This window comes from Euprymna scolopes, chromosome 46 (genome assembly GCF_053919585.1).
Source record: "Euprymna scolopes isolate OS-2025 chromosome 46, ASM5391958v1, whole genome shotgun sequence".
NCBI lineage: Eukaryota > Metazoa > Mollusca > Cephalopoda > Sepiida > Sepiolidae > Euprymna > Euprymna scolopes.
Genome location: NC_136527.1, coordinates 207049806 through 207077060, shown reverse-complemented (window position 1 = coordinate 207077060; position 27255 = coordinate 207049806). Strand labels below are relative to the sequence as shown.

At 35.7% G+C, this 27255-nt stretch overlaps 1 protein-coding gene across 1 annotated transcript; it reads right to left on the bottom strand.

Moving 5' to 3' along the window:
* Positions 1-27255, bottom strand: LOC145270339 (uncharacterized). The gene is made up of 2 exons (XM_080125987.1): positions 25363-27255; positions 1-5433 (listed from the first exon to the last, which is right to left on the bottom strand). Exons 1-2 carry the CDS (start codon positions 26572-26574, stop codon positions 4120-4122), a joined length of 2526 nt encoding a protein of 841 aa, XP_079982113.1. The 5' UTR covers positions 26575-27255; the 3' UTR covers positions 1-4119.

The following is a 27255-nucleotide window of genomic DNA, read 5'->3' as shown; positions in this document are numbered from 1 at the left end:
TTTAATATTTTATTATGTGGATAACAAATATTAGTTAAAAAGGCAAAAACACACTACATATAATATAGTTTATCTACAATAGTTTTGATACACTTGCAAAGATTCTACATAATTTCAAAAGGGTTTCATTAGGACAATTACCCCTACCACAGCATATTTCTTTCGTCATAGTTTACTTTGTTTTCAAGTCATTCCAAGATATTCAGAGTCCTTCTCTACCACTTTATTTTTCGACATAAATTTAAATCAAATGTAATAAGTCCTCAGACGTACCTCTCCACCATACTGTATATCGATACTCTATGGCTGACTGAGATAGCTTCCGTACATTCATATCTGATCTACCTCTGCATTCCACGTTTAAAATAATGTGTCCTCTATAGTATAAAACCTGACCGAATGGTTAATTGTAGGCATAGATCGATCCATACCATCTACAAAATTTCAACAAAAACTTAACAGCCAGCCATGGTTCTCCCCCAAAATGTGCTGCTTCCATCGCGCACAGAAATCAGTTTTTCCATAGCTACCAACATAATAGATGCACTGAGACAGCAGCTGATTTCAGGACTGCCACCAATCACTATAAAAGAGTAATAAAAAATGCAAGATATATATATGCTCAGTCTGTTATATCTATCTGAGCAGCGGCTTGGTTCCCACTAGTTTTGGCAAATAGCAAACAGAATCCTAAATAGAAGCGTGCGTTCTATCCCAACCATCATCAATGAACCTGAGGTCAATTCGTCAGCATCAGACAAGGCCAGACTATTTATCAAGAATTTGTAGCTTATTCTACCCTATGTGACGAAGGGCATCACCTCCCAGGATATCTTCCTATAACAGACAGCACACTATGCAACATACAAATATCTATGCGTCAGATCGCTAAGCTAATCAAGAACCTTGATTCCAGTAAAACAACTTTCCCTGACGGCATTCAAATTATAGTGCTGAAAAAGCTCCAACCAGAACTTGCCCCCATACTTACAAAACTGTTTAAGCGTTGCCTTAAGGAGAAGTGCTTTCCAACACTCTGGAAAACCTCATCAGTATGCCCTGGATTTAAGAATTCAGGTGATAACTCATCTTCCTCTTAGTACAGACCAATAAGTCTCCTGTATATCATGAGCAATTTGTTGGAATCCATATTAAATAAAGTAGTCAACCACCTCAACAGAAACAACCTTCTTAGTGACATGAAATATGGGTTCTGCTCCGTAAGATCTACAGCAGATGTGCTAACGGTTATATCTTATAGGATGAGTGAATCTCTTGACAAAGGCTTCCTTTCCAGGGCAATTGCTCTTGACATATCGAAGCCTTAATAAGGTATGACATAAGGGCTTATTTCACAAGATTTCCAGCTATAGTATCACTTGAAATGTTTTCTCAATTATTAAATCATTTCTTTCCGATGGGTTCATAAGAGTACTGGTTGATGGGCAGAAATCAGATACTCACAGTATTAATGCTGGAGTCCTGGGCCTAACCTCTTCCTGATCTACATCAATGATCTCCCAAAACACATACTTATTTAATGCATCCAAAACCAAGCTTCTATCTTTACATCATCATCTGGCAACAATTGAAATGGATGGCTCTCGTCTTGGGGAAGCCCTATGTTTTGACAAGCTTCTGGGTTTGACCTTTACTCCTGATCTGAAATTTAACACGCACATCAACTCAGGTACGTCCAAGGATGAAGTACTGCTGCCACATCTGGGCTGGAGCTGGAAACAGCAGCCTATCCTGCCTTGACAAAGTAAAAAATAGACTTACTTTACTCTTGATCTGAAACGGAACACGCACATCAACTCTGTTGCCAAGAACGCTGGGAAAATGGTGGGATCCTTCTACCACTCTAGAAGATATCTCACTACTTATGCAATTCTTTATCTGTATAAAGCCAAGTACGTCCAAGGATGAAGTACTGCTGCCACATCTGGGCAGGAGCTGCTAAAAGCAGCCTATCCTGCCTTGACAAAGTAAAAAATAGACTTAATGGCTTAGTTGGGGACCCTTTTCTCTTCCCTGCAGCCTCTCTCTCACACAGAAGAGACGTTGCGAGCCTGTTTTTATTTTATCGTTATTTCCATTGCAACTGCTCGTCTGAGCGCCAATCACTGGTCCCCCTTCGCCAATCTTTCACGAAAAACACCCGTCTAGCTGAAAATAGTGTCATTAATTTTCCCCACTGTTTATCTGTGCCTAAATCCAAACGTAGATTCCATGAACAGAGCTTCTTTCTTAGAAGTGCACGACTGTGGAACTCTCTTCTGTTTTTCTGTTTACCACCTGGCTACAACTTGCATGTCTTCAAGTCCAACATATACAAATTCCTGACAAACCAATCCCTTAAATAAGACACTATCAAATCTTCCATACTAATGATTACTACAATACTATCCCATTGATTACTGTACACGCAATAACCCTTATTTACATTTTCAATCTTTTTCAATTCTCCGCCTTCTTTGCTTAATGGTGTTTGAACTGTGGTAAACTCTGGTTCTCGTTAGATTTTGGTATATTAATTAGGGGTTTTGAGCGAACTGCCAATTCACTTGTTTAGCTCTAATTTTCTTGTCTTTATCCAGATCTGTTTAATTAAAGTTTCATATTCTGCTTTCTTTTCTAAAAGCTGATGATCTTCAATGTTATACTTTATCTTCATTCTGTTTATTGTTTTAGGAAATGTGGGGATTTCGTTTGGTTCACAATATAAGAAATTTTTTGGGAGGCTTCTTTTCTGAAAATATCTATTTTTCTTTGAAGCTTGATCTTCCACTTTGGTGTTACAGTTTTTACTCTCTTCCTCCTCATTTCCCCTTTTTGTCTTTCAGTGAGTTTTGGGGTTAGCTTACTTTGCATATACCATGCTGCACCAAAGTTAGCATGAGTTATGTCAGTTAAGGTGAAATATAGCCGTGTTATTTAAGCAAGTCCGACGTTTATGCTTTGTAGTAACTCTTTGAATTCCTTTCCAGGTTATATCTTGTTTAATTTGGGTCGCCCTTTAATCTCTATTGTTTTGGTCAGTTCGCTTTTATTTGCAAGCTTTCATTTTTCGATTTTCGCTTTTTTGTTTTATTTTACGGAGATACATAGATGTTCGAATGTTCCATTTAATTTTTTTATCCCTCAAACACCGAGTTAGTAAAGAAATTGAAAACATAATTTTCCTCTCCTCAATTAACCATTTTTATACGTTGGGGTATATCTTTCATTTTGGTCTCTTGGTCTTACAGGATCCCAGGCCAAGAATTTATCTAGTCTGGTGGAGTATCCATCTTCGTGCTGTTACTTGGAGAAGGTGCACCATTCCTTGTAAAAGCTAATGTGAGTCAGCCATAGTGATTTTAAATATTTGGTTAGAGCTTACTTCTATGGAAAAAGTATCCTCATGCCCGATTGTTCTGAAACAGAGAAACCTTAGACACTCGAGAACAGTGTCTAGTAGGCATTCAAGTTCTCTCCAGTAGGCATTCAAGTTCTCTCCAGTAGTCATTCAAGTTCTCTCCAATGTGAGTTCGTATGGGTGTCATTAAATTTGATTTATTGAAAAAAGAGTATCCATACACTTCACGAGAATGTGGTTTGTTTTAATTTACTTCAATTTTCCAGTGTGAGTTCAAGTTACAAGAATATGGCTTTTCGCTTTTATTGTTTTATTTTATTTCAGTTGAATTTCTCAGAAATCAAGGGACTCACAGCCTGGGGCTAACACTTGAAGTCTATATGAGATACATAGATATTCGAATGTTCCATTTAAGTTCTTTATGCCTCAAAACACTTTTCCATTAAACATTTTTATCTCTCAAACACTTAGTTAACAAAGAAATTGAGAACATAGTTTTCTTCTCACATTAACCATTATCATACATTGTAGTATGTCTTCAATTTTGTCTCTTAGTCTTACTGGATTCCAGGACAAGAATTTATCTAGTCTACTGGAGTACCTAGCTTCGTGCTATTATTTTTCCCAGTGTGTGTTCGCATATGTTTCCATAGATTTGATGTTTTTGAAAATGAGTATCCACACACTTCACAAGAATGTGGCTTTTCTCCAGTGTGAGTTCTCATGTGTGTCAATAATGTTGATTTTTGAGAAAAAGATTATCCACAAACTTTACAAGAATGTGGCTTTTCCCCAGTGTGAGTTCTCATATGTATCACTAATGCTGATTTTTGATAACAAGAATATCCACACACTTCACAAGAATTTGGCCCTTCTCCAGTGTGAGTTATTATATGTCTCACTAACTTGGATTTTTCAGAACAAGAATATCCACAAATTTCACAAGAATGTGGTTTTTCCCCAGTGTGAGTTCTTACATGTGTCGTTAAATGTGATTTTTGAGAAAAAGAACGCGAACACACATTACACGAATATGGTTTTTCCCCAGTATGAGTTCTCATATGTATCACTAAAGTTAATTTCATGGAAAAAGACTCTCCACACACTACACAAGAATATGGCTTTTCACTTGTGTGTCTTCTCATATGTCTCACAAAATTCGATTTATCAGAAGAATTGTATCCACACACTTCACAGGAATGTGGTTTTACCTCCGTGTGTGTTCTGATATGTCTCAGTAAATGTGATTTCATAGAAAAAGAATGTCCACACACTTTACAAGAATGTGGCTTTTCCCCAGTGTGAGTTCTCATATGTATCACTAATGCTGATTTTTGATAACAAGAATATCCACACACTTCACAAGAATTTGGCCCTTCTCCAGTGTGAGTTATTATATGTCTCACTAACTTGGATTTTTCAGAACAAGAATATCCACAAATTTCACAAGAATGTGGTTTTTCCCCAGTGTGAGTTCTTACATGTGTCGTTAAATGTGATTTTTGAGAAAAAGAACGCGAACACACATTACACGAATATGGTTTTTCCCCAGTATGAGTTCTCATATGTATCACTAAAGTTAATTTCATGGAAAAAGACTCTCCACACACTACACAAGAATATGGCTTTTCACTTGTGTGTCTTCTCATATGTCTCACAAAATTCGATTTATCAGAAGAATTGTATCCACACACTTCACAGGAATGTGGTTTTACCTCCGTGTGTGTTCTGATATGTCTCAGTAAATGTGATTTCATAGAAAAAGAATGTCCACACACTTCACAAGAATGTGGCTTTTCCCCAGTGTGAGTTCTCATATGTCTCACTAAAAGTGATTTTTGAGAAAAAGAACATGAACACACATTACAAGAATATGGTTTTTCCCCTGTATGAGTTCGCATATGTGTCACTAAAGGTAACCTCTTAGCAAAGGCATATCCACAAACTTCACAAGAATATGGCTTTTCTCTTTTCTCCCCAGTGTGAGTTCTCATATGTGTCAGTAAATGTGATTTTTGAGAAAAAGAATATCCACACACACGACAAGAATGTGACTTTTTTCTGTTTTCCATTTTATTTTATTTCGGTCGAAGTTCTCAGACACCAAGGGCCCCACTACCTGGAGCTAAATTTGAACTCTATATGAGATACAACGATATTTGAGTGTAACATTGAAGTTATTTATCTCTCAAACACGAAGTAAAGAAACTGAGAACAAGAATACTCACACTTCACAAGAATGTGGCTTTTCAACGGTGCGAGTTCTCGTATTGATCACTAAATTTAATTAACAAAAATTAGAATATCCACATACTTGTAAAACATGCGGTTTTACCCTTTTTTGTTTTATTTTACTTCTGTCGAAATCTTGAACTCTATATGGGACACATAGATATTCGAATGTTCCATTACAATTCTTTATTTCTAAAACACTGGGTTCGTCAAGAAATTGGGAACATAATTTTCCTCTCCACAATAAACCATATTCATATGTTTTCATATTTGTTTAATTTTAGTCTGTCTTAATGGATTTTAGGACAAGAATTTATCTAGTCTCGTGGGGTATCCAGCATCATGCTTCTACTTGTAGGCATTCAAATTCTATCTTGAACTTTTACTAGTAGGCATTCAAGTTCTATCTAGAAAGCATTCAAGTTCTCTCGAGTAGGCTTTCAAGTTTTATCGAGAGATGTTTTTAATGCTATGGTTTCTCATACTGTTTTAAACATTGTTTTTCTAAAAGCCACATATTTTTCTATAATTTGCGATTCAATCTCATCCTACCTTTTGATGCGTTTCAACATTAGACACATATTGCTCCAAAAATTATATGACCTTCGAGATGAGAGGGATTTTCAATACCATTTCAGAGGATTTATTAAATGGCAATGTCCAGTAAAATAAATTTTTTCAATTTTGTTGTCTTTCACATAAAGGAATACTTTTCCATATAAAAATGTTTTAATAAAATCATTCATGAAACATCCAATAAATGTGTTCAAGCACGAACACCTGTAAATAAAAAAAGTAAAAGTCAATAGTTTTGTTATTTATATGAATGTATTAAAATTGTGTTTAATGTTGTCAGCATTATTTGATTGAACTCACAATCTCTTGATAAACGCAAAAACATAAGAGACTAGGAAGAACCGAATAATTCCTGCCATTTCCAAAGAAGCAGTCGATACAAATGTTCTTTATACTATAATACATTCTAGAGAAAATTATATAAAGTACTTTTTATCATTCCTATATTGGTGGAAAAGAAGAAACATTGATACACACTCACATTAAATTTTTTGCTGGAGTTAATCATTGATCATCGAAAAAATAAATTAATTAATAAAATATCTCACAAGAAGAGACTTAATGGGGTGTGCATGTGAATTTTTACCGAGAGAGAGAGAAAACTGTACTGATACGCAGAAGTTCAAGCGTAATGTGAACACACATCTTTCTGCTCATCTCCTTTCATAATGCTCCTGCAAATTATGTGCCCGATAGTAGCCCCTACTTCAAAGTGGCACTGTGTCTTGTTTACGGTGAAAATTATATAAAATTAAGCATTGATTGATAGATAAGTGACATGTTTTTAATATATGGAATTTTAAACATTGAGTTTGTTTGTTGTCTTCAGACTTCTAACAAAGGAAGATGCCTTCACTTTTCTTTTAAAATCCGGAAGTTTGTATTACAATGAGCATCGGTTCAGTTTATGGATTAATTATTGCAAAACTATCTCCTATGAAAAGGAAAGGCTTTAAAGGGTTGCTGTTCATTATAGTGTGTCAAAAGGATGTTTTGGTGATTAAAAAAAAATTGCACTTCTGTTCGATCGAATCTTTTTTTTTATAAAATACTAGCTTGGATGCCGGCGTTGCTCGGGTGTTTGGAGGTGTATGCTGAGCAAAAAAAAAACGATCAATTTTTTAAACTTTGACAAGTATTATGACCCCTTAACATTTATTGTTTTGGGCTCAAATCAAGTTATTATGTTAGATACATGTCCAAGGAACCTATATCTAAAACTTCAAGTGTTTAGACCCAAAATTGTCGGAGGAGTTTGGTAGAGTTCTCAAAGGTAAATCGTTGAACTTTGACCCCTTAACAGCCAAATTTCTGGCCGAAAACCGATCACATCGATTTTCCCAAATCTCAGTACCCTGTATAACAGTTTTCTACAGGTACATCTGAACGATATAAGTTATGGTGTATTCTGTAAGTATAATTAAGTATAGATGGATGGATAAGTGGCATGTTTTTAGTATATACGAATATATGGAATTTTAGACATTGAATATGGCTTCACATTTCTTTGAAAAACCTGAAGTTTGTATTACAATGAGTATAAGTTCAGTTTATTCATAAATTATTGCAATCAAAATGAAATATATTAAGGTTGCTGTTCATTATAGATCACTTTAAATCTATGTATAAGACTATGGCTAGTATTTACTTAGCAGCTTAGCTATAGAATAAGAGTATGCTATCTCTATCTCCTCCTTACGCAGTTTAGGTTTGCCAACCTTTAATATGTTTGAGTCCCCAGCTCTAGGAACGTTGTCATCCAGGACTGAAGAGGCGTTTCCCCTCTAGGTTTCGCTTCAGAGTTTTTTTTCTCTAAGACGGATGACCTGGGAAGATCTATGGGTCCATCAAAACCAAGAGAGTTTTCTCCGCGCCTGGGTTTTAATGCAGGTATTTCTGCGACCCCGCATTGGTCATTAGTATTAATTGGTTATTTAGTTTAATATCTACTGAAAAATTACACTCCTCGAAATGATTAAAAAGGCCATTACTATGCTTTTTCATATGCTTGTTAATGGGAGAGGGGATAAATAAAAATTTATGGAGTGGAAGCAAAAGACACTAGTTGCTCAATACGTTGCTTTTGTACCTGGCGAGCGGAAAATATATCTACACAGCCTTTTCCTGAATTCCAGACACCACTAATGCTTAGATCTCCTGCTGATTGGTTTGAGAGAGGAGTTAATGCATGGTTAAATATAGTATAAGGAATTAAAATTTGGTGCCCAACCTGAGTATTTAATATGACTGAAAGATAAGATATATCCTCAATAAAGATACAAGAAACCACATTTGATTTGTAGTACAGTTCAGTACAGGTACATCTGAATGATATAAGTTATGGTGTATTCTGTAAGTATAATTACGTATAGATGGATTGATAAATGGCATGTTTTTAGTATATACGAATATATATATAGAATTTAAAACATTGAGTTTGTTGTTGTCTTCAGATTTCTAACGAAGGAATATGGCTTCACATTTCTTTAGAAATCCGGAAGTTTGTATTACAATGAGTATAAGTTCAGTTTATGCATTAATTATTGCAATACAATCTCCTATCAAAAGGAAAGATATTAAGGGTTGCTGTTCATTATAGATCTATGTATAAGACTATGGCTAGTAATTATTTACTTTAAAGCTTATCTATTGGATAAGACTATAATCTAAAGTATGCATTAGAAATCTTATGAAAAGTAAGTCTACTAAGGTTAAGGGTTGAGAGCAAAGACGCCTCTAAGTTGCGTGCAATGGATTAGATTTAATACCAACTTGGGAGATAAAGCAGTTACTGATAAGGAGAGAGGATTTAAATAACAGTACAGTATAATTACACGTTAGGGTATAGAGTTTAGGGTAGATTTAAAAAAAGAAAATGTTTGTCATGCAAAACAGACAAAGGCAGTCGTCTTGGAGGAAAAGTATCTATAGGATATACATAGCATACTAGCATTATAGGATATACATAGCATACTAGCAAGGATATTTTTACAGTTTTGAGAGAAATTGCAGGTACATAGTGTGATGGTTTCTTGTTCAAGTCCATAAACTAGGTCAGGCACAAAGCACATCAAGGGAGTCTCTGATCTTGTAACTGCATCTGTCTAATTTTTTAATAGTAGTTGAATAGAGTATTAGAAGGTGTTCATCTTTGTATAGGGATAGAATGAAAATTTAAGGTAAAATTCAAAGTGAGATAACGAATTAAATAAGGATGTACGATCACTGGATGTTGAGCTCATCGGGAAAATATTTTGTATCTATTCAGAAAATGTTTTAGTAATATCAGATGTTAGAAATTAACAATGCAAGGATACTGTAAGTTGTAATCTGATGAGGATCCAGTATAGACGATTAGTTTAGTTTAGTATGAATTGTACATATTAAGTATACTACTTAAGTTCTACCCTCTATCGTAAGAGGAAATCCGTTTGTAATGCAGTTGGCTAATTTGACAAGAAAAAACACGTGAAAGGTTGTTGCAATGGACAGAACTTATCTACTTATTTAACGATATCATTTTACAGATATCAAATGTACAAATTGATGAATCGTTATCATATCAAAAGTTTAGTCAGGAAATTGTTTTAAAAAAGAAGTGAAGTAAAAATGGTAGAAATATGTCTGAGAAATAACAAAAACATAAAATAAAACTGTAGAGAATGATATATACATACGAGAAAATAGTGTAGAATAGAGAGGAAATCCGTTTGTAATGCAGTTGGCTAATTTGACAAGAAAAAACGTGAAAGGTTGTTCCAATGGACAGAACTTATCTACTTATTTAACGATATGATTTTACAGATATCAAATATACAAATTGATGAATCGTTATACTATCAATTTAGCATGGCAAAAGTTTAGTCAGGAATCTTTTTTTTAAATAAATGAAGTAAAAATGGTTAAAATATGTCTGAGAAATAACAAAAACATAAAATAACACTGTAGAGAATGATATACGAAGGAAATAGTGTGAAATGTAGATCTGGCTTTTCAAGAAATGAGGGGATTTCATAAAGTGCATTACGTTTTGTGATGCAACACATGCTTAACAACTAGGGAAAATGCAGACATTACACCAAAGACCAAACATAGAGCAACGGACTGGAAGTAATTTGGCACAGATTTAATGATTCGTCTACTCAAACACTGAACAGTTTCCCCAATCCTTTAACTCCTGATAAGTAGGTTCATGTTTTTCACGGTTTTTGCCAGTTTTTTCTACAGTGAAATCCACACGTATCCTACCTTATATATATATATATATATATGTGTTCCAAGAGATATATATATATATATATATATATATATGTTCCAAGATATATATATATATATATATATATATATATATATATATGAGCCAACAGTTAATAAAATATGTTAAAAACACTTTGAAATGAGTTAAAAACATATTTAATCTGAAAAGGAAACACTAGATAAATGGATAGTCCTTAATCCGCGGAGTTTCGAAGAAATACTCTCCTTCTCATCAGAGGGTAGGAATTAGCAAAATACGGGATCGGATTTTTCATGCAGAAGTATTTGATGAAACAACACGTAAGTCAAAGATCTTACTTGAAAACGAAATGAGTTAAGCAGAGGGAATATGGTAAAGAAAAGCTCTATTTCCTATTTGGTTTTATCGAGCTTTTATGTCTGGCTGAGATAATTTTATAAATATTAATTCTTTAATATTCATAATTTACTTTAATTTTACCATCTTTGATCATTTTAGTAAATTCAATTGTAATTTTCATTATATATATATATATATATATATATATATATATATATATATATATATATATATATATACTCTTCTATATATATATATTCAAGGATAAAAAACTCAAAAGTAATGCGTCAACCCTTGCACTTTTATTATTCCTAATATTCAGAAAATACTTCTCTGATAAAACATTCTCAAAGATAGAAACATTTACTGATTATACCACACGCTATAACAAATTGAGTTTACAAACATCTAAGGAAAATGCTAAGACTCTAGTACAAGAAAAAATGATTGACACAAAACGGTAATTTTGGAGTCGAAATAATCGCTCATAAACGAAAATTCTCACAGAAACACATTCAAACTATGTCTCACTGACACTTTTTTAAATATATGTCTTATTAACACTTTTTGCAAAGTTTTGTTATGCCCAACTATATTTAGTGTTAAATGTAGATTTGGCTTTTTAACTATATTTTTACGGTATCTTTTGTTAGGTCAAAGTATAGAAGAGTTAACAACAGGTGGGCTCTAATCAAACCCAAAAAAGTGTAACAATAAAAAAACGATATGAACGCCACATATCCTATCACCATTCTCTAGGAATTGGAATCTGCGAACACTTACCTTTTTTTTTACTGCTAACTGGCCATTAAATGAGGGATCATTTACGTTAAATCTATATGAGAAAGAAATCTTCCAGTCTAACATCTTAAATGTGTTTCTATTTTTAATGCTTTCTCTGCGGATATTTTTAAGGCTGTTTTTTTTTTTCATTTTTTTATTACATTGCCAGTTTGATGCAGAGGGCTATTATAAGCTACAGGGGTACTATTTGGGCAGCAAGATGTCGGTTCACATTACACTTGAACTTTTGCATGTCAGTTCAGTTGGGGAAGCAGGAACCCAGAAGGGAATTCCAAAGCCTAGCGGTTCTGGGGAAGAAACTACTGCAGTAGAAGGCTCTCTTACATCTAGGGATCTCAACTGTGAAGGGGTACCAGTTAGCTGCTTGTCGGGTTTGTTGGGGTATTTACGTTGAGGGGGTACAAGTACTTGTAGTTCTTTGGAGCATTCACCGTTAAAGTACTTGTAGAACAGACAGAGGGATGCTAAATTTTGTCGATGGGACAGAGACTGAAACTTAAATGACAGTTCAGGACCTATTAGGTTGATGGATCTCTTTTGAACCTTGTCTAGGAGTGAGAGACTAGTAGCAGATGCACCAGCCCAAATATGACAACAATACTCCATACATGGGCGAATCGTGGCCTTATAGAGGTACAGGATACTTTCGATCATTAATAGCTCTTTAGCACAGTAGAGAGAACCTACTTTTTTCACAGCGGTCCTGGCAATGCTCTCAATGTAATTGTTCCAACTCATGTTTTCTGTGAACATTAGGCCGAGGATTTTAAAAGATGTACTTTCAGATAAAGAGTCTTTGGCCATTGCTATTGATGGCAGAGAAGGTTTCTTGTAGTTATTGAAGGAAACAAGTTTAGTCTTGGCAGCATTGAATGTGACCATCAATTTTGTCCCCATTCCACAGCAGATTGGAGGTCATCCTCTAGTGTTTCTGCCATTTCTTTAGATATGTGTTCATTTGTTTTCCTGTTGTGTCTGTTACAGAGCGTGGTGTCATCAGCATATATACTCATCTCACAGACAATTTTTTCAGGGAGGTAATTTGTGAATATTAGGAAAATTAGAGGTCCAAGGATAGACCCCTGGGGCACTCCTGCATTTATATCATATTGTTTAAATCTAAGATTATCGAGGACAACCTGGATTTTTCTCTTATCTTAGAAGGATTTTATTATGTTATGTATTCTTCCAGTGATACCGTATGATCTGGTTTTCCTTAGAAGACCTTTCTGCCATACCATGTCAAAAGCCTTAGATATATCTAGAGCTACCGCTCTACCCTCCCTTGCTTTGTCAAGTGAATGGTATAAACGCTCAGAGATTACAGTTAGGATGTCTGCTGTGGAACGGGCTTGCCTAAATTGTTGGTCGGTCAGAAGTTTAGCATCTGTAAGGTGATGGACTAGAGCTTGGTTAATTATGGACTCAGATATTTGGCGAAAAGTGGGAAGGGGCTAATGGGGCAGTTCTTTCGCCAGAATTCTTGAAAACTAAACAGAAGCAGTTTTCCAGTAGGCAGGAAAGCAAGATTCATTAAGTTTGGAGAGAACTGGAGCTACTTTGGCCGAGCACTTTTTTAATAGCACAGCCAGGATTAGATCAGGTCAGCAGGCTCTTGCAGTGTCAAGATTTTTTAAATGATTGTTGAAAAAAAAATAGCACAAAATATATTTTTTTAAATTTTGTAATGGGTAAATTACCAATATGTTTTATGTGTAAAGTTTCTGCTAATTACTGCTGGCCAATAAATGTGTGCTCCTTTTATGTATATACATATTTTAAAAATTAAGTGATGATGAAAATGCACTGGAAGACCACCCGAAGATTTATCTTTAATAAGTTGATTTGTTTGTTTGGTTTTGTTGTTGTTATTCAACTGTTTACAGGTGTATTTGGATCTGCTGTGAACAAATGGTTTCCGTTCTGCTCTACAGAGATGTGCTTACAGTTATATCTCATAGGATTAGCAAATCTCTCGATGGAGGCAACCTTTCTAGGGCAATTGCTCTTGACATATCTAAGGCCTTTGATAGGGTATGGCATAAAGGTTTACTTCATAAGATCTTTAGCTATGGTACTGCTGGAAATGTCTTCTCAATTATTAAATCATTTCTTTCTGATAGGTTCATAATAGTAGTTGAGGGGCAAAAATCAGAAGCTCACAGTATTAATGCCGGTGTCCCTCAGGGGTCCATCCTGGGCCCAACTCTTTTCCTGATCTACATTAATGATCTTCCAAATCACATCCTTACATCATTTGTAGACACTTATGCTGACGACACTACCATTTATGGTAGCACATCAAAGACAGTAAACGACCAAGTTCTCTCCAATTCTCTCTCCTCTGATCTTGAGCACAAAGTACAATGGGGTAAGGAGTGGCTGGTTACTTTTAACGCATCTAAAACCAAGCTTCTCTCTTTACATCATCAACATTCTGATCCACATCTGGCATCAATTGAAATGAATGGCTCTCGTCTTCAGGAGGCCTCAAGTTTTGACAAGCTTCTTGGCTTGACATTACTCCTGATCTTAAATGGAACACGTACATCAAATCTGTTGCAAAGGCCGCTGGAAAAATGGTGGGATCTTTCTATCGATCCGGTAGATATCTCACTGCTGATGCTATTCTCTATCTATATAAGAGCCAGGTACGTCCAAGGATGGAATACTGTTGCCACATCTGGGCAGGAGCTGCTAGAAAGGACTTGTTCTTCCTTGATAGAGTTCAAAATAGACTTCGTAGCCTCGTAGGAGATGTCCTTTTCTCTTTCTTGCAACCTCTTTCTCACAGAAGAGATGTTGCGAGTTTGTCTCTGATGTATCGTTATTTTCATGGAAAGTGTTCGACTGAGCTTCAATCTATGGTCCCTCCACGCCAAACTTTCACAAGAAACACTCGTCTACCTGTAAACACTATCAATAATTCCCCCCACTCTTTATCTGTGCCTAAACCTAAACATAGATTCCATGAACAAAGCTTCTTTCTTAGAACTACACGCCTGTGGAATTGTCTTCCGTTTTCCTGCTTTCCGGCTGACTACAATATGGTTGTCTTCAAATCTAACGTAAATAAGTTCTTGATGAGCCGTTCCATATAAGTTAATAATTTTACCAAATTTTCATTACTAATGATTACTATATTGTCCAATTTCTACTGTACACTCTTTAACCCTTATCCTTGAGCTGCCTCTTGGCCTGGATAATGTGGTGATGCCTATGTAAAAAAAAAAAAATTGTCGCTGACAAGAATAGTAAGATTGTAAAAATCCAATACTTTCTACAACAGCTTTTGTGCAATGTCCGCAATCTTTTTAATTTTCTTTTTGAACAAAGAAAGAATATATGCTATATATATTTTTCCCATGCAAGCGAAAAAGAAAAGGATTATGGATTTTTTTTATGAAGTGATTCTCATTCAAGCAGCAAACGAAATTCTTTAGCAACAAAAAAAAAAAAATAAATAAAAATGTTAAAACGATAAAATATCAACAACAATTTTTTTTTTTGTGCTCAGTTGTCTAAAAATTCGACCAACTTTGAATTCAATTATTTTGTTTATGGTAAACTTTGAATTCAATTATTTTTTTAGGTAAACTTTGAATTCAATTATTGTGTTTATGGTAAACTTTGAATTCAATTATTGTGTTTATGGTAAACTTTGAATTCAATTATTGTGTTTATGGTAAACTTTGAATTCAATTATTTTGTTTATGGTAAACTTTGAATTCAATTATTGTGTTTATGGTAAACTTTGAATTCAATTATTGTGTTTATGGTAAACGTAATAATTTTTCATAAATCACTTTTTTTTATCACTAAAATAGGTATTTTTTTTTAACAAAAATTTAAATGTGAGACTGAATAATATATTTCAAAGGGATGTTTTTTTAAAAATCCTAAATTCATGCTTTTTATTCACGTCTGTTATAAAGCATGGCAGAAACAATGTTTTTTTTGTTTTTGTTTTATTTTTTTACTTATTCAATTGCAATAAAAAATAAACTTGATTTAATAGTGAAGATTATTGGTAAAAGTATTGAATGATAATTTGTAAATGTCAAAAGAAAAACGAAAAAAAAGGAAACTTACCTTTCATTGCAGGAATTTAATACGAATAAAAAAATTCAGGCTGAATTCGTATTTTTTCTTTTGTGTTCAAAACAAAAACTTGTTTCATTTCTTAAGATTTCTTTAGTAAATTGATACAATTTTTGTTTTGTGTGTCCACTTCATTAAGAAATAAAATATATGAAAATATTAAAGAATCAAAATTAAAAGATGAAAAACACGATTTAAACGTGAAATTATTTACAGAGAAAATCAACTGCTAAAGAACAAAGAATTTAAGGCCACTAAACTCGGTGTAATCATTATTTTGTTCCTCGTGAAAAAATGTTTGTCATTAGTTAAGTGTGCCGATTTGTTCCCCTATCATGTTCACAATGTTTGGAATTCTTGAGTGAATTCCTTTCTTGTGTATCAACTTATGAATAAATAAAATACATGAAGATAACAAAAAAATATGAATTAATAAAGATTAAAAAAAAAAATCACGTTTATGTTTTAAAACTGAACATTTCATTATTTTTATGATTATTCGAACTGTTGCAATCAAAGGAACATAACTCCCCAAAGAGTTACCTGCTCCTTCAACTGTGTTATTTTATTATTTTTATTTTATTTTTATTTTTTTCGCAATTTGTCATCTCTGCGAGCCGGGGCATTTACAACATTTCAAATAGTAGTCCCAATAATTCAAATCATTTTCATATCAAAAATTGCAAAAACTGAATATTTCACATAAACTGAAGATTTGGCGGATCTGAACGCGCGTTCAGTCCTCTCTATTTTTTCTGTATTTTATTTATTTATTTTTATTTATTTATTTTTTTTTTTTTTTTGGCAATTTTTTCAGTGAATTTTCTTGGATGAAAAAAAAAATTAAGTCATTTTTTCGACACTTGAAAAGGGTGCTCACTTTTTATTTACAATGTTATAGTATCGCTCTCCAATTTTTTTCTCTTTATTTTTTACTCTCGGATGTCATTTTTTTTTTTTTTTTTTTTTTTTAATTTTTAAATTACACTGAACTTAATGAAGCTCGTACAATATGAAAAGTGAAAAAGGACTTGAAAATTATTAAATATTTCTACGGCATGTCAGTTTGTGCTACTTACACATAGATTCGAAAAATGATAAAAAGAAAAGAAAAAACAAACAAATATATAACAAATAAATGTTACCAAAGGCAAGATAACTTACTTTTCTACCCCTCTCGAAAAGTTTCTAGTGGTTTTACGCATTTTTACACGTGTAATCGGTTCGAAAATCATACAGTGTTCATCAATATATTTGAAAACAATTTTACATTTGCATTTTTATTATTTTTCTACGATAAATTAAAAATATATATATATATTTCTTGTTTATTTTAATGTAAACACAATTTTTGCTTGACTTTTCATTATTTTCGTAAGATGAAAAATGTTTTAAAATATTACTAGTTTATTTTAATATAAACACACGTTTAGTCTCGGATTTTAATTTTTTTTACGATAAAACTTTTTAAAAAATATTACGTTTATTTTAATGTAAACACAATTTTAATCTCGCATTTTCATTATCTTCGTATGATGATATAAAATTTTACTCATGCATTTATAATGTTTCGGTACGTGTACAGTTTAGTCAAGACATAATTGAAATATCGAAAAAAGTTTAAATTGTACGTATCTGCTATGGAATGAAGTTCCCCGAAAAACAAAATCACTTAATTTCATCAAGTAGTTTTTATTTTACAGCGAAAAACAATTTGCTATGATACCGAGCCAAAGGTTCGATTTTTAGGAAGTAAAGCTAGTTATTAAAGATGGGGAGGGAGTGTCGACGCTTTACATGGAGTTATCTCCCGTATCGTTGTAGTACTTACCAACAAAACAAACACCTACATGTTTGTGCCTTGTGTAAGCATGCGCGACAACAAAACTTGGGTTTTTATAAGTGGAAGTCTCGAGGTTGTCAGGAATCTCCTAGCGCATGCGCAAGAGGAGGGATTTAGAGAGTGGTATAAAAGGAAGGTCGAGTGAGAATGTTGTTGTCATTGGACGTTACAGTGACACCTGCGTTAGCAGTCGATTAAGAAGTTTTTTTTGTTTGTGTGTGTGTGTGTCAATTCGTGCACCTCGGGGAAGGTGAAGGTCACATAAGTTGTGCACCTCGGTGAAGGTGAAGGCCATAAGCTATTTTGGCGATTTCGTTTTGTCTCTTTTCCTGGACAACTATGGCTGGGGCAAAGTTTGATTTAAAACTGATACCCGAATTCGATGGATCCACTTCTGTTGTCGACTGGGTCGAAAGGGTTGAGCTGACCTGCAACCTCTGTGAAGTAAAGGGGGTGCATACCGTGATTCCCCTGAGATTGGCTGGAGGTACCCTGAGTGTGTATCAGCAACTTAGTGCCGTGGAGAAGGCTGATGTTACCTCTATAAAAAATTCTTTATACAAGCCATTTGCCATGGATCCCTGCACGGCCTACAAAACATTTGCCTCTAGGAACCTCATGCCAGGAGAAACCGTGGACGTCTTCTTCGCGGAGCTGAAGAAACTTGCAGTTCTATTTGGCAATGGAGTGTCAGAGCAGACACTGGCGTATGCATCTGTGGCCGGCCTTCCCACCCATGTTAAGCAACTATTGAGGGCTTCCACCAGCGTATCTGTAACGCCCATGGAACATTTGTTGGAACGCGCTCGAGCCATTATCAGAGATGAGGAGGATCTGAGGGAACCAGTTGTAATGATGGCGCAGGCAGCCAAGACTAATACTGAAAAGAGTCGCAGTTTGAGAGCCACGACCAATGGGAGATGTTTCTGCTGCGGCCAACGAGGCCATTTTGCAAGAAGTTGTATTATCAAGGGGCGGGGGCGCCCGCGCTGTTTCCAATGTGGTAGTTATGGACATTTATCCGAAAATTGTGCGGGAAATGCATCAGGGAGCAGGACATCAGCGCTGCCTTGTTCCCCGGACAAGATTTAATTGAGGCACAACCGACAATAAATGTGTACGTGGACCAAGTGCCTTGTTCAGCTCTTCTCGACTCCGGATGCTCACACACCATCATGAATGCCAAGTTGTATCGAAACTGGACAAAGCAGAACATCAAAGTAACCACAATAGGTGGCAATACGCGAGCTTGCTGTGGAGCCGGAACTGTTAAAGTCCACACAGACTCTGGTGAGGCCGCAGACATTAATGTGCTAGTGATGCGAGGGGATTTGCTGGGATTCGATGTACTGTTGGGATATGATGCTATTAAGCCACTGGGGGGAGTTGTTATCGGAAGAAATGGGACTGTGCGGTTTTTGGAAACCCCAGTGTGTGCTGCACTGCAGTTCACATTGATCGGCCTGATTTTAAGGTGGACTACGCCCCTCACCAAAAAGCATGGACTGCATCGTGGAAGTGGACAGAAGGAAGGGCGCCAACCGAACTCAAGAATAGCATTGCAGAGTACTCGATACCCGATGAGGCCCGTAATGATTACGAGAAGCAACTTGAGGCATGGATCCAGGATTGATGGCTGATTCCCTACCCTAACAAGCTGGGACCACCCAATGGTCTGATTCCCTTAATGGCGGTAGTCCAGCATAACAAATCAAAAGTTCGTCCGGTGCTGGACTATCGTGAACTCAATAGATACATTGAGACGTACACTGCCGATGCTGACGTGTGCGCCAGCAAGCTGAGAGAATGGTACCAGAAGGGCTCGAATGTGTCGATAATAGACTTGCGGAAGGCTTATTTGCAGGTGCGAGTGGATGAGACATTGTGGCCATTCCAGACAGTGGGGTTCCGGGGTCAGAGATACTGCCTTACTCGACTTGGCTTTGGACTGAATGTGGCACCGCAAATCATGAAGACCATTGTAAATGCAGTGTTGTCCCAGGAAAAGACCACTGAGGACGCAACATCGGCCTATATTGACGATGTGTACGTCAATGAAGATATACAATCTGCGTCGCACGTCAGAGAAAAGTTAGCTCAATTTGGGTTGGAGTGCAAGGATTCCGAACGTATGAGGGATGGAGCACGAGTATTAGGATTGGACGTCTGCAGGAAAGACGGTACCTTACGATGGAGGTGTGGCAGTGAGATTCCAAACATCCCTGATGTTATTACGCGGTGGACTATTTTTTCCTTGTGTGGGAAACTTATTGGTCACTTACCAGCATGTGGCTGGCTCCCAGCAGCTGTGAGCACCATCAAACAAAGGGCAAGTTTAGTAACTACAGGTTGGGATGATGTATCTGATGATGCTCTTCTAACTCTGATGACGACGGAAACCCTAGAGAGAGTTGACAAGGAGGAACTGCCCGTGGAGAATGGTGTGTTGATGGGTACACTGTGAATGTGTGGGTTGACGCAAGTTCTTTGGCATTGGGAGTGTTATTGAAGCAACGTGGAAACGTAATTGAAGACGTGTGCTGGCTGCAACCTGTGAGTGATGCTCAACACATCAACCTGGCGGAACTGGATGCTGTTGTGAAGGGTTTAAATCTGGCACTGCAATGGCAGTCAAAGAAGTTGCAGTTGTACACGGATTATCTCTGCGTCTACCACTGGGTGTCCGACACACTTTCGGGACGAACGAGAGTCTGCACTAAGACAGCCAGTGAGATGTTAATCCAGTGGAGGCTAAACACCCTGAAGAGTCTTGTATCGGAATATGACCTGTCAGTGAGTGTAACACTCGTGGAATCACACTGTAATCGTACAGACCAACTAACCCGTTTGCCTCACAAATGGTATGAAGCTGTGAAGACAGGTGTGGAGTTCGCTGCTCGATCTTGCGCAGTTGGCGCGATTAGCTCATGCCAAATACAAAGAATTCATGTGCAGAGTGGACATCCAGGTATTAAAAGAACTCTGTATTTTTCGAGGCGTGTGGACCCGGCAGTAAAAAGGGAAGATGTCAGGCAGATCATCAAGCACTGTGAGGTATGCCAGTCTATTGATCCTGCACCTGAGCAATGGCAGAAGGGGCGATTGGAGGTTGAGCATGTGTGGCAACGAGTAGCGATGGATATTACCCATTACAGTGGTAAGCCCTTTCTAACCCTTATCGACTGTATACCCACTAGTTTTGCGGTGTGGCTGCAAATGACCAGGCAGGACTCAGCGAATGTTGTCCGCCAACTGTCATCTATCTTTTCTGAGCGAGGTGCGCCGGAAGAGATATTGGCGGACAACGATGCTGCTTTTTGTAGCCACCAAGTTCGGCAGTTGTTGAATGAGTGGGGTGTCCGACTACGACTGCGATGTGCTCATGTGCCATCAGGGAATGGCATTGCTGAGAGGAGCCGTCGCAGCATCAAGAGAATTGCTGTCAGAAAGCAATGCACTATTACGGAGGCCATGTATCGGTATAACATCACACCAAAGGATAGGAAGACACTAACAACAGCACCGGCCAATGCCATACACACATACCGTATTAGGATAAAGGGCATTGACACTGTCCAGCCAATCGACGAGGAGAGTCATGGCAAATACAATGTAGGGGATCCAGTTTGGGTAAGTCCCATGTAAACCGGTGCACCACCTAGTTCAAGCGAGGATGAATATCTGGAGTGGTTAGCCAGCAGTCGGTCCTTGTTGATGGAACCCCACGCCATGTGCGCGATCTTTGCCCAGCTAGTGAAGTACATCTCACAACTACAGAGAGCGATGAATCATCAGATGATGAGCTGCTAAGTGAGGTCACCGAGCAAGAGAGTGGTAGTTGTAGTTCGTCTGATCAGGCAGGATCAGAACCAAAGCCAGAACCACACTCAGAACCAGAACCAGAACCTGAATCCGAGATTGTAAATACCACCCTTCACAGAAGCCAGCGAACTAAGATCAGGGAGGAGTGTAGTACTTACCAACAAAACAAACGCCCACGTGTTTGTGTCTTGTGTAGACATGCACGACAACAAAACTACGGTTTTTATAAGCGGAAGTCTCGAGGTTGTCAGGAATCTCTGGGCGCATGCGCAAGAGGAGGGATTGAGAGAGTGGTATAAAACGCAGGTCGAGTGAGAAGGTTGTCGTTGTCATTGGACATTACAGTGATGCGTGCGTTAGCAGTTGATTAAAAGTTGTTTTTTGTTTCAAATCGCGCACCTCGATAAAGGTCATATAAGTCGTGCACCTCGGTGAAGGTGAAGGTCATATAAGTCGTGCACCTCGGTGAAGGCCATACAACGTCGCTGCCCAGCTACTTTGGACTTGACGGACTGAGCATACAACTCTCTTGCGTTCTTTATTACTGTTTTACAGTGGTTGCTAGCAGTCCTGAAAGCGGCTTTAGTCTGAGTACATCTATTGCGTTAGAAGCAACGGAAAAGGTGATTTCTGTACACAATGGAAGCAGCACATTCTGGAGAGAACCACGGCTGGCTATTAGGTTTTTCTTTGCGGTTTTTTCGAGGGTATGAAACGGTCTATACCTACAATTAACCATTCCATCAGGTCTGATACTATATAGGACACACCCTTTTTAAACAAAGAACGCAGAGGTAGATCTGATATAAATATACGGATGTTATCCCAGTCAGCCATAGAGTATCTATATACTGTACGATGGAGAGGTACATCTGAGGACTTATTACATTTAATTTTTATCTTAACTGATACAACAGAGTAGTCGGAAGATCAAAGTGGAGATAAAATGGAAGCTTTACACAGTTCAGGCCAAGTTACATTTCTCTTTTCTGTTTTATTTTTTTATTTCTATAGTAAACCTATTCTTTGTATCTTTATTTTATTAAAATATACAGAATAAATGAAGATATAAAATCAGATTTTTTTATTAATATTATTTAGATTAGTCAAATTACAGTCAACATCCAAGATGAGAACAGTAGTCTATAGCAGTTACAGAGAACTATTTTCTCTGGTGAATCAATGCTCTCCTCTGAGGTTTTTGGCCACAGGAAGGGTGCATTGATTCATCTGCTTCTGAAAAGTCTTGAGGAAAAGTCAATCAGTCAGGACCGGATCTTCAGCCAAGCAACACCTCTTCTCTGGATATCTTGCACTGGAGACAACTGGTATTAGCTGAGGACGACACAGTACTGACTGACCTACGACCTCGGAAAGTTTCTGTTCCCTCATACTTTTTTTAGTCCGACCTGCCAGTTCCTGCTACAAATAAATATTTCAAATTGTTAAATAGATTTTTGTTGTTCTTTTGTGTTGTGTTCTTTAAATATATTTTATTAGGAAGGTACAATTACCTTCCCTAAAAACTTCTGCTTACATTAATCGATATTATCGGTGTCTACCGAACAAGTTCCTTTTAGTGATTAGATGTTATTTGTACCACTAAACCGCAAATCTGCTAAAAGTACTACCGGTTAAAATGATAACAATTCTTTTTATATAGTTTAAAAAATAAAAAAGCTGTATATTTTTTTGAATTATAAAAATTCTATTCATATTGTTTAAAATTTTAAACAGTTTTGTTTAAAAAAAATAAAACATTTTTTCTCTTTTAAAAAAGTTTAAATTAAAAAAAATAGTTCTGTATATATATTGTTTAAAATAAATAAGGTATTTATTCTTCTTTTTTAAAATAAAAGTTGTTTTCCTGTCTAATTTTGAAAAAGAAGTTCTGCTTATTTAAAACTGTAAACTTCCGAAATACCGATGTCATTATTTATATATTCTTGGCAAAGTAACATAACGGTGATAACAGAGTTTCGTTCCTTTTATGTGATATAGAAATCAAGAGTATTTTGCCACCTAATATCCAATCTGGCCTTTTTTTCCTATCAGGTTTAGATTACATTTGTCAATGTCTTGTTACGATTTATTAAGAAAAATGTATCTTATGTGTGTCCAATTCATTAATAAATAAAATATATGGAGAAAAAAAAGGTTTATTTTATAAGACTGAACATTTCATAATTATTTGGATTAGTCGAACTAATGTAAACATCCAAGATAAGAATAATGTAATGTTGCAACCAAAGGGACATAACTCCCAAAAGAGTTACCTGCCCCTTAAATGAGAATGTATTATGTTCTATTTTTCCTCCTCCCCTCACACTATTTTGAGGGCATTGACAACATTTCAAACAGTAGTCAAAATAATTCAAATAATTTTCATATAAAAAATTTCAAATCTAAACATTTCACTTAAACTGGTTTTTTTTTTTACATAAACTGAATATTTCACATAAACTGAATATTTTATATAAACAACTCAAATAAGAGGAAGGAATTCTACAAAACAGTGAAGTCAGTCAAATGAAAAAAAAAAGATTTAAACGAAGAAAAAAAATAATATTTTTGAATCATTTCCGATGAAGTTTGATAATTTCTTTATTTTTTACAGACTTTTGTTATCATGTGCATAGGGTTTGTTTCGGCCAAATAATCCTCTGGCCTTTTTCAGGTGATTAAGCGCGACCGGATATTAATTATGAATTTTGTAACCGCAGTAATTCCTGCTTTCCATAGTAGATTTTTTACCATGTTTCGGCCTACTACTCCTCTGACCTTCTAAGGGACCTTACTGGGGATGATTGACTTGTCTGGTGCACGAGTCATTTCAAACTATGCAACTCTACAAATGAACTAGGTGAATTATCAACAAAAATTGAAAGTCACACTGAAATTATAGAACTTGGAATTTATAATCTTTTAAGTGTAATTTTTGTGATTTTTTCGGGTCTTCTATTTTAAGAAAAAATATCCGCAAAAAATGATTACGCAAAATATAAATTCTTATCTCGAAATATAAAATAATCCTTTGTTTTAAATCATAGCAGAAAAACTCCATGCAATATTCCAACAAATTTACGAAAAAGATTTCACCTTGAATGGCAACAAATGTGCATATAACAAAATGTCATTCGATTTCATCCGACAAATCTTCGCTAAGGAAATCATCCGATATCTTCAGGCAAAGCTGACTTGGAATCGTAAAATTTTACTGCCTTTATCCATTGCGCCATTATCCTCGATCAAAGTTGGAATTTATAATCCTTTAAATTTAATTTTTGTGATCTTTTCTGGTCTTCCATTTTCAGACAAAAGTCAGAAAAAATGAATACGCAAAAAATAAAGCCTTATCTGGAAATATTTTAAAAAAATCCTTTGTTTTGGATAAGAGCAGAAGAACCACGATCAAAAACTCCATGCAATATTCCAAGTATTTGTAGCAGAGATTCTGTCTTATTTGTAAGACAATCGTGTCCTAAATGTTTGGCCAATTATATCTCCAGGGTAAGTGTTCATATGTGTCACTAAATATGAATTTTGAATAACTAAAATAGTCATACACTTCAAATGAGATACTTCACAAGAATATGGCTTTTAGTCAGTGTAAGTTCTCATATGTTTCACTAACTTGCATATTTCAGGACAAGAATATTCACAAACATCAGTAGAATGTAGCTTTTTCTCCAGTGAGTTCTCATATTTGTTACTAATGCTGATTTTTAGAACAAAAATATCCACACACTTCAAAAGAATGTGGATTTTCCGTTTTTTGATTTTACTTCAGTAAATTTTAAGAGACAAAGAGGTTCCCTCCTTGAGCTAACACTTGATTCTCTGCTGATTTAAACTTATATCCGAGGCCTCTTTTAAGAATAGACGCTGCTCCCTTTATGGCTGCTATTTTTATTTCGTTACAGCTTAGTCCTCCAGGGATTGCTTCTAAGTATTTCTGAAGATTATTTTTTATTAAGCCAGTTGCTCCTATCACAATCGGTATAATGTTTATTTCTTTCAGAGACCATGTTGATTTTAGATCATTTAAGGTCCTGTAGTGTGAGCTCTCATATGCATAACTAACATTGATTTATTAAAGCAAGAATATGCACAGACTTCACAAGAATGTGGTTTTTCCCCAGTGTGAGTTCTCATATGTCTCACTAAATGTGATTTTCTAGAAAAAGCATATCCACACACTTCACAAGAATGTGGTTTTTCCCCAGTGTGAGTTCTCATATGTATCACTAAATATGATTTTCTAGAACAAGCATATCCACACACTTCACAAGAATATGGTTTGTCGCCAGTGTGAGTTCTCATATGTTTCACTAAACTTGGTTTCTCAGAACAAGAATACCCACAAACCTCACAAGAATGTGGTTTTTCGCCAGTGTGAGTTCTCATATGTTTCACTAATCTTGATTTTTCAGAACAAGAATACCCACAAACTTCACAAGAATGTGGTTTTTCGCCAGTGTGAGTTCTCATATGTTTCACTAAAGAATATTTTTGAGAACAAGAATACCCACACACTTCACAAAAATGTGGTTTTTCCCCAGTGTGAGTTCTCATATGTGTCACTAAATGTGATTTTATAGAGCAAGCATAACCACACACTTCACAAGAATGTGGTTTTTCGCCAGTGTGAGTTCTCATATGTGTCACTAAATCTGATTTTCTAGAACAAGAATATCCACACACTTCACAAAAATGTGGCTTTTCTCTATTGTATTCTCCAGTGTGAATTCTCATATGTCTCACTAAAGAAGATTTTACAGAACAGGAATATCCACACACTTCACAAGAATGTGGCTTTTTCCCAGTGTGAGTTCTCATATGTCTCACTAAAGAAGATTTTACAGAACAGGAATATCCACACACTTCACAAGAATGTGGGTTTTTCCCAGTGTGAATTCTCATATGTCTCACTAAAGAAGATTTTACAGAACAGGAATATCCACACACTTCACAAGAATGTGGGTTTTTCCCAGTGTGAATTCTCATATGTCTCACTAAAGAAGATTTTACAGAACAGGAATATCCACACACTTCACAAGAATGTGGCTTTTTCCCAGTGTGAGTTCTCATATGTGTCACTAATGCTGATTTTACAGAACAAGAATATCCACACACTTTACAAGAATGTGGCGTTAACCCAGTGTGAGTTCTCATACGTGTCACTAAATCTGATTGTATAGAACAAGAATATTCACATACTTCACAAGAATGTGTTTTTTCACCAGTGTGAATTTTCATGTTTCACTAAAGAATATTTTTGAGAACAAGAATACCCACACACTTCATAAGAATGTTGTTTTTCCCCCAGTGTGAGTTCTCATATGTTTCACTAAATTATTAAGGACGATTGCATGTTTTACTAAACTTTATCCCGGTTCAATATTATGTATTCTGTTATGAATATTACAGAATTTGGCTTTTCACTTGTGTACTTGCATGTTTTACTAAACTTTATCCCGGTTCAATATTATGTATTCTGTTATGAATATTACAGTATTTCACTTTAGCATTATTTCGAAAATATTCTCCTTCACAAGAATACAATTTTTTTTTTACCTATGGAAAAGCTATTTAATGGAATCGAATATTGTACAATCTTGTCTTTTCAAAAACCGCATACTTTTCTGTGATTTGTGATTATCTTGTTTATAGCTTTTCATTTGTTTGAACATTAAGCACATATACCGCATATGTGAATATTATCTTCAAGATGTGATTTTCTACACTATTTCCAATAATTATTTTGAATAGTAGTATTCGCATACATTTATGTGTTGTCTTTTATATCAATAATTTTCTATAGTAAAACATACTGATCAATGAAAATGTAATAATATATAATGATATATATACATATTCGCATACATATATGTGTTGTCGTTCATATCAATAATTTTCTATAACAATCATCAAACAGGA

What these genes read in the sequence shown, in the direction of transcription:
- LOC145270339 (XM_080125987.1), bottom strand. Translation starts at nt 26,574, where the DNA reads ATGAAAATTCACACTGGTGAAAAAACACATTCTTGTGAAGTATGTGAA. An exon ending in GAGCTCACACTACAGGACCT is followed by an intron (nt 5,434 to 25,362) that starts TAAATGATCTAA and finishes AAATAAAATAAA; the next exon opens with ATGGAAAACAGAAAAAAGTC.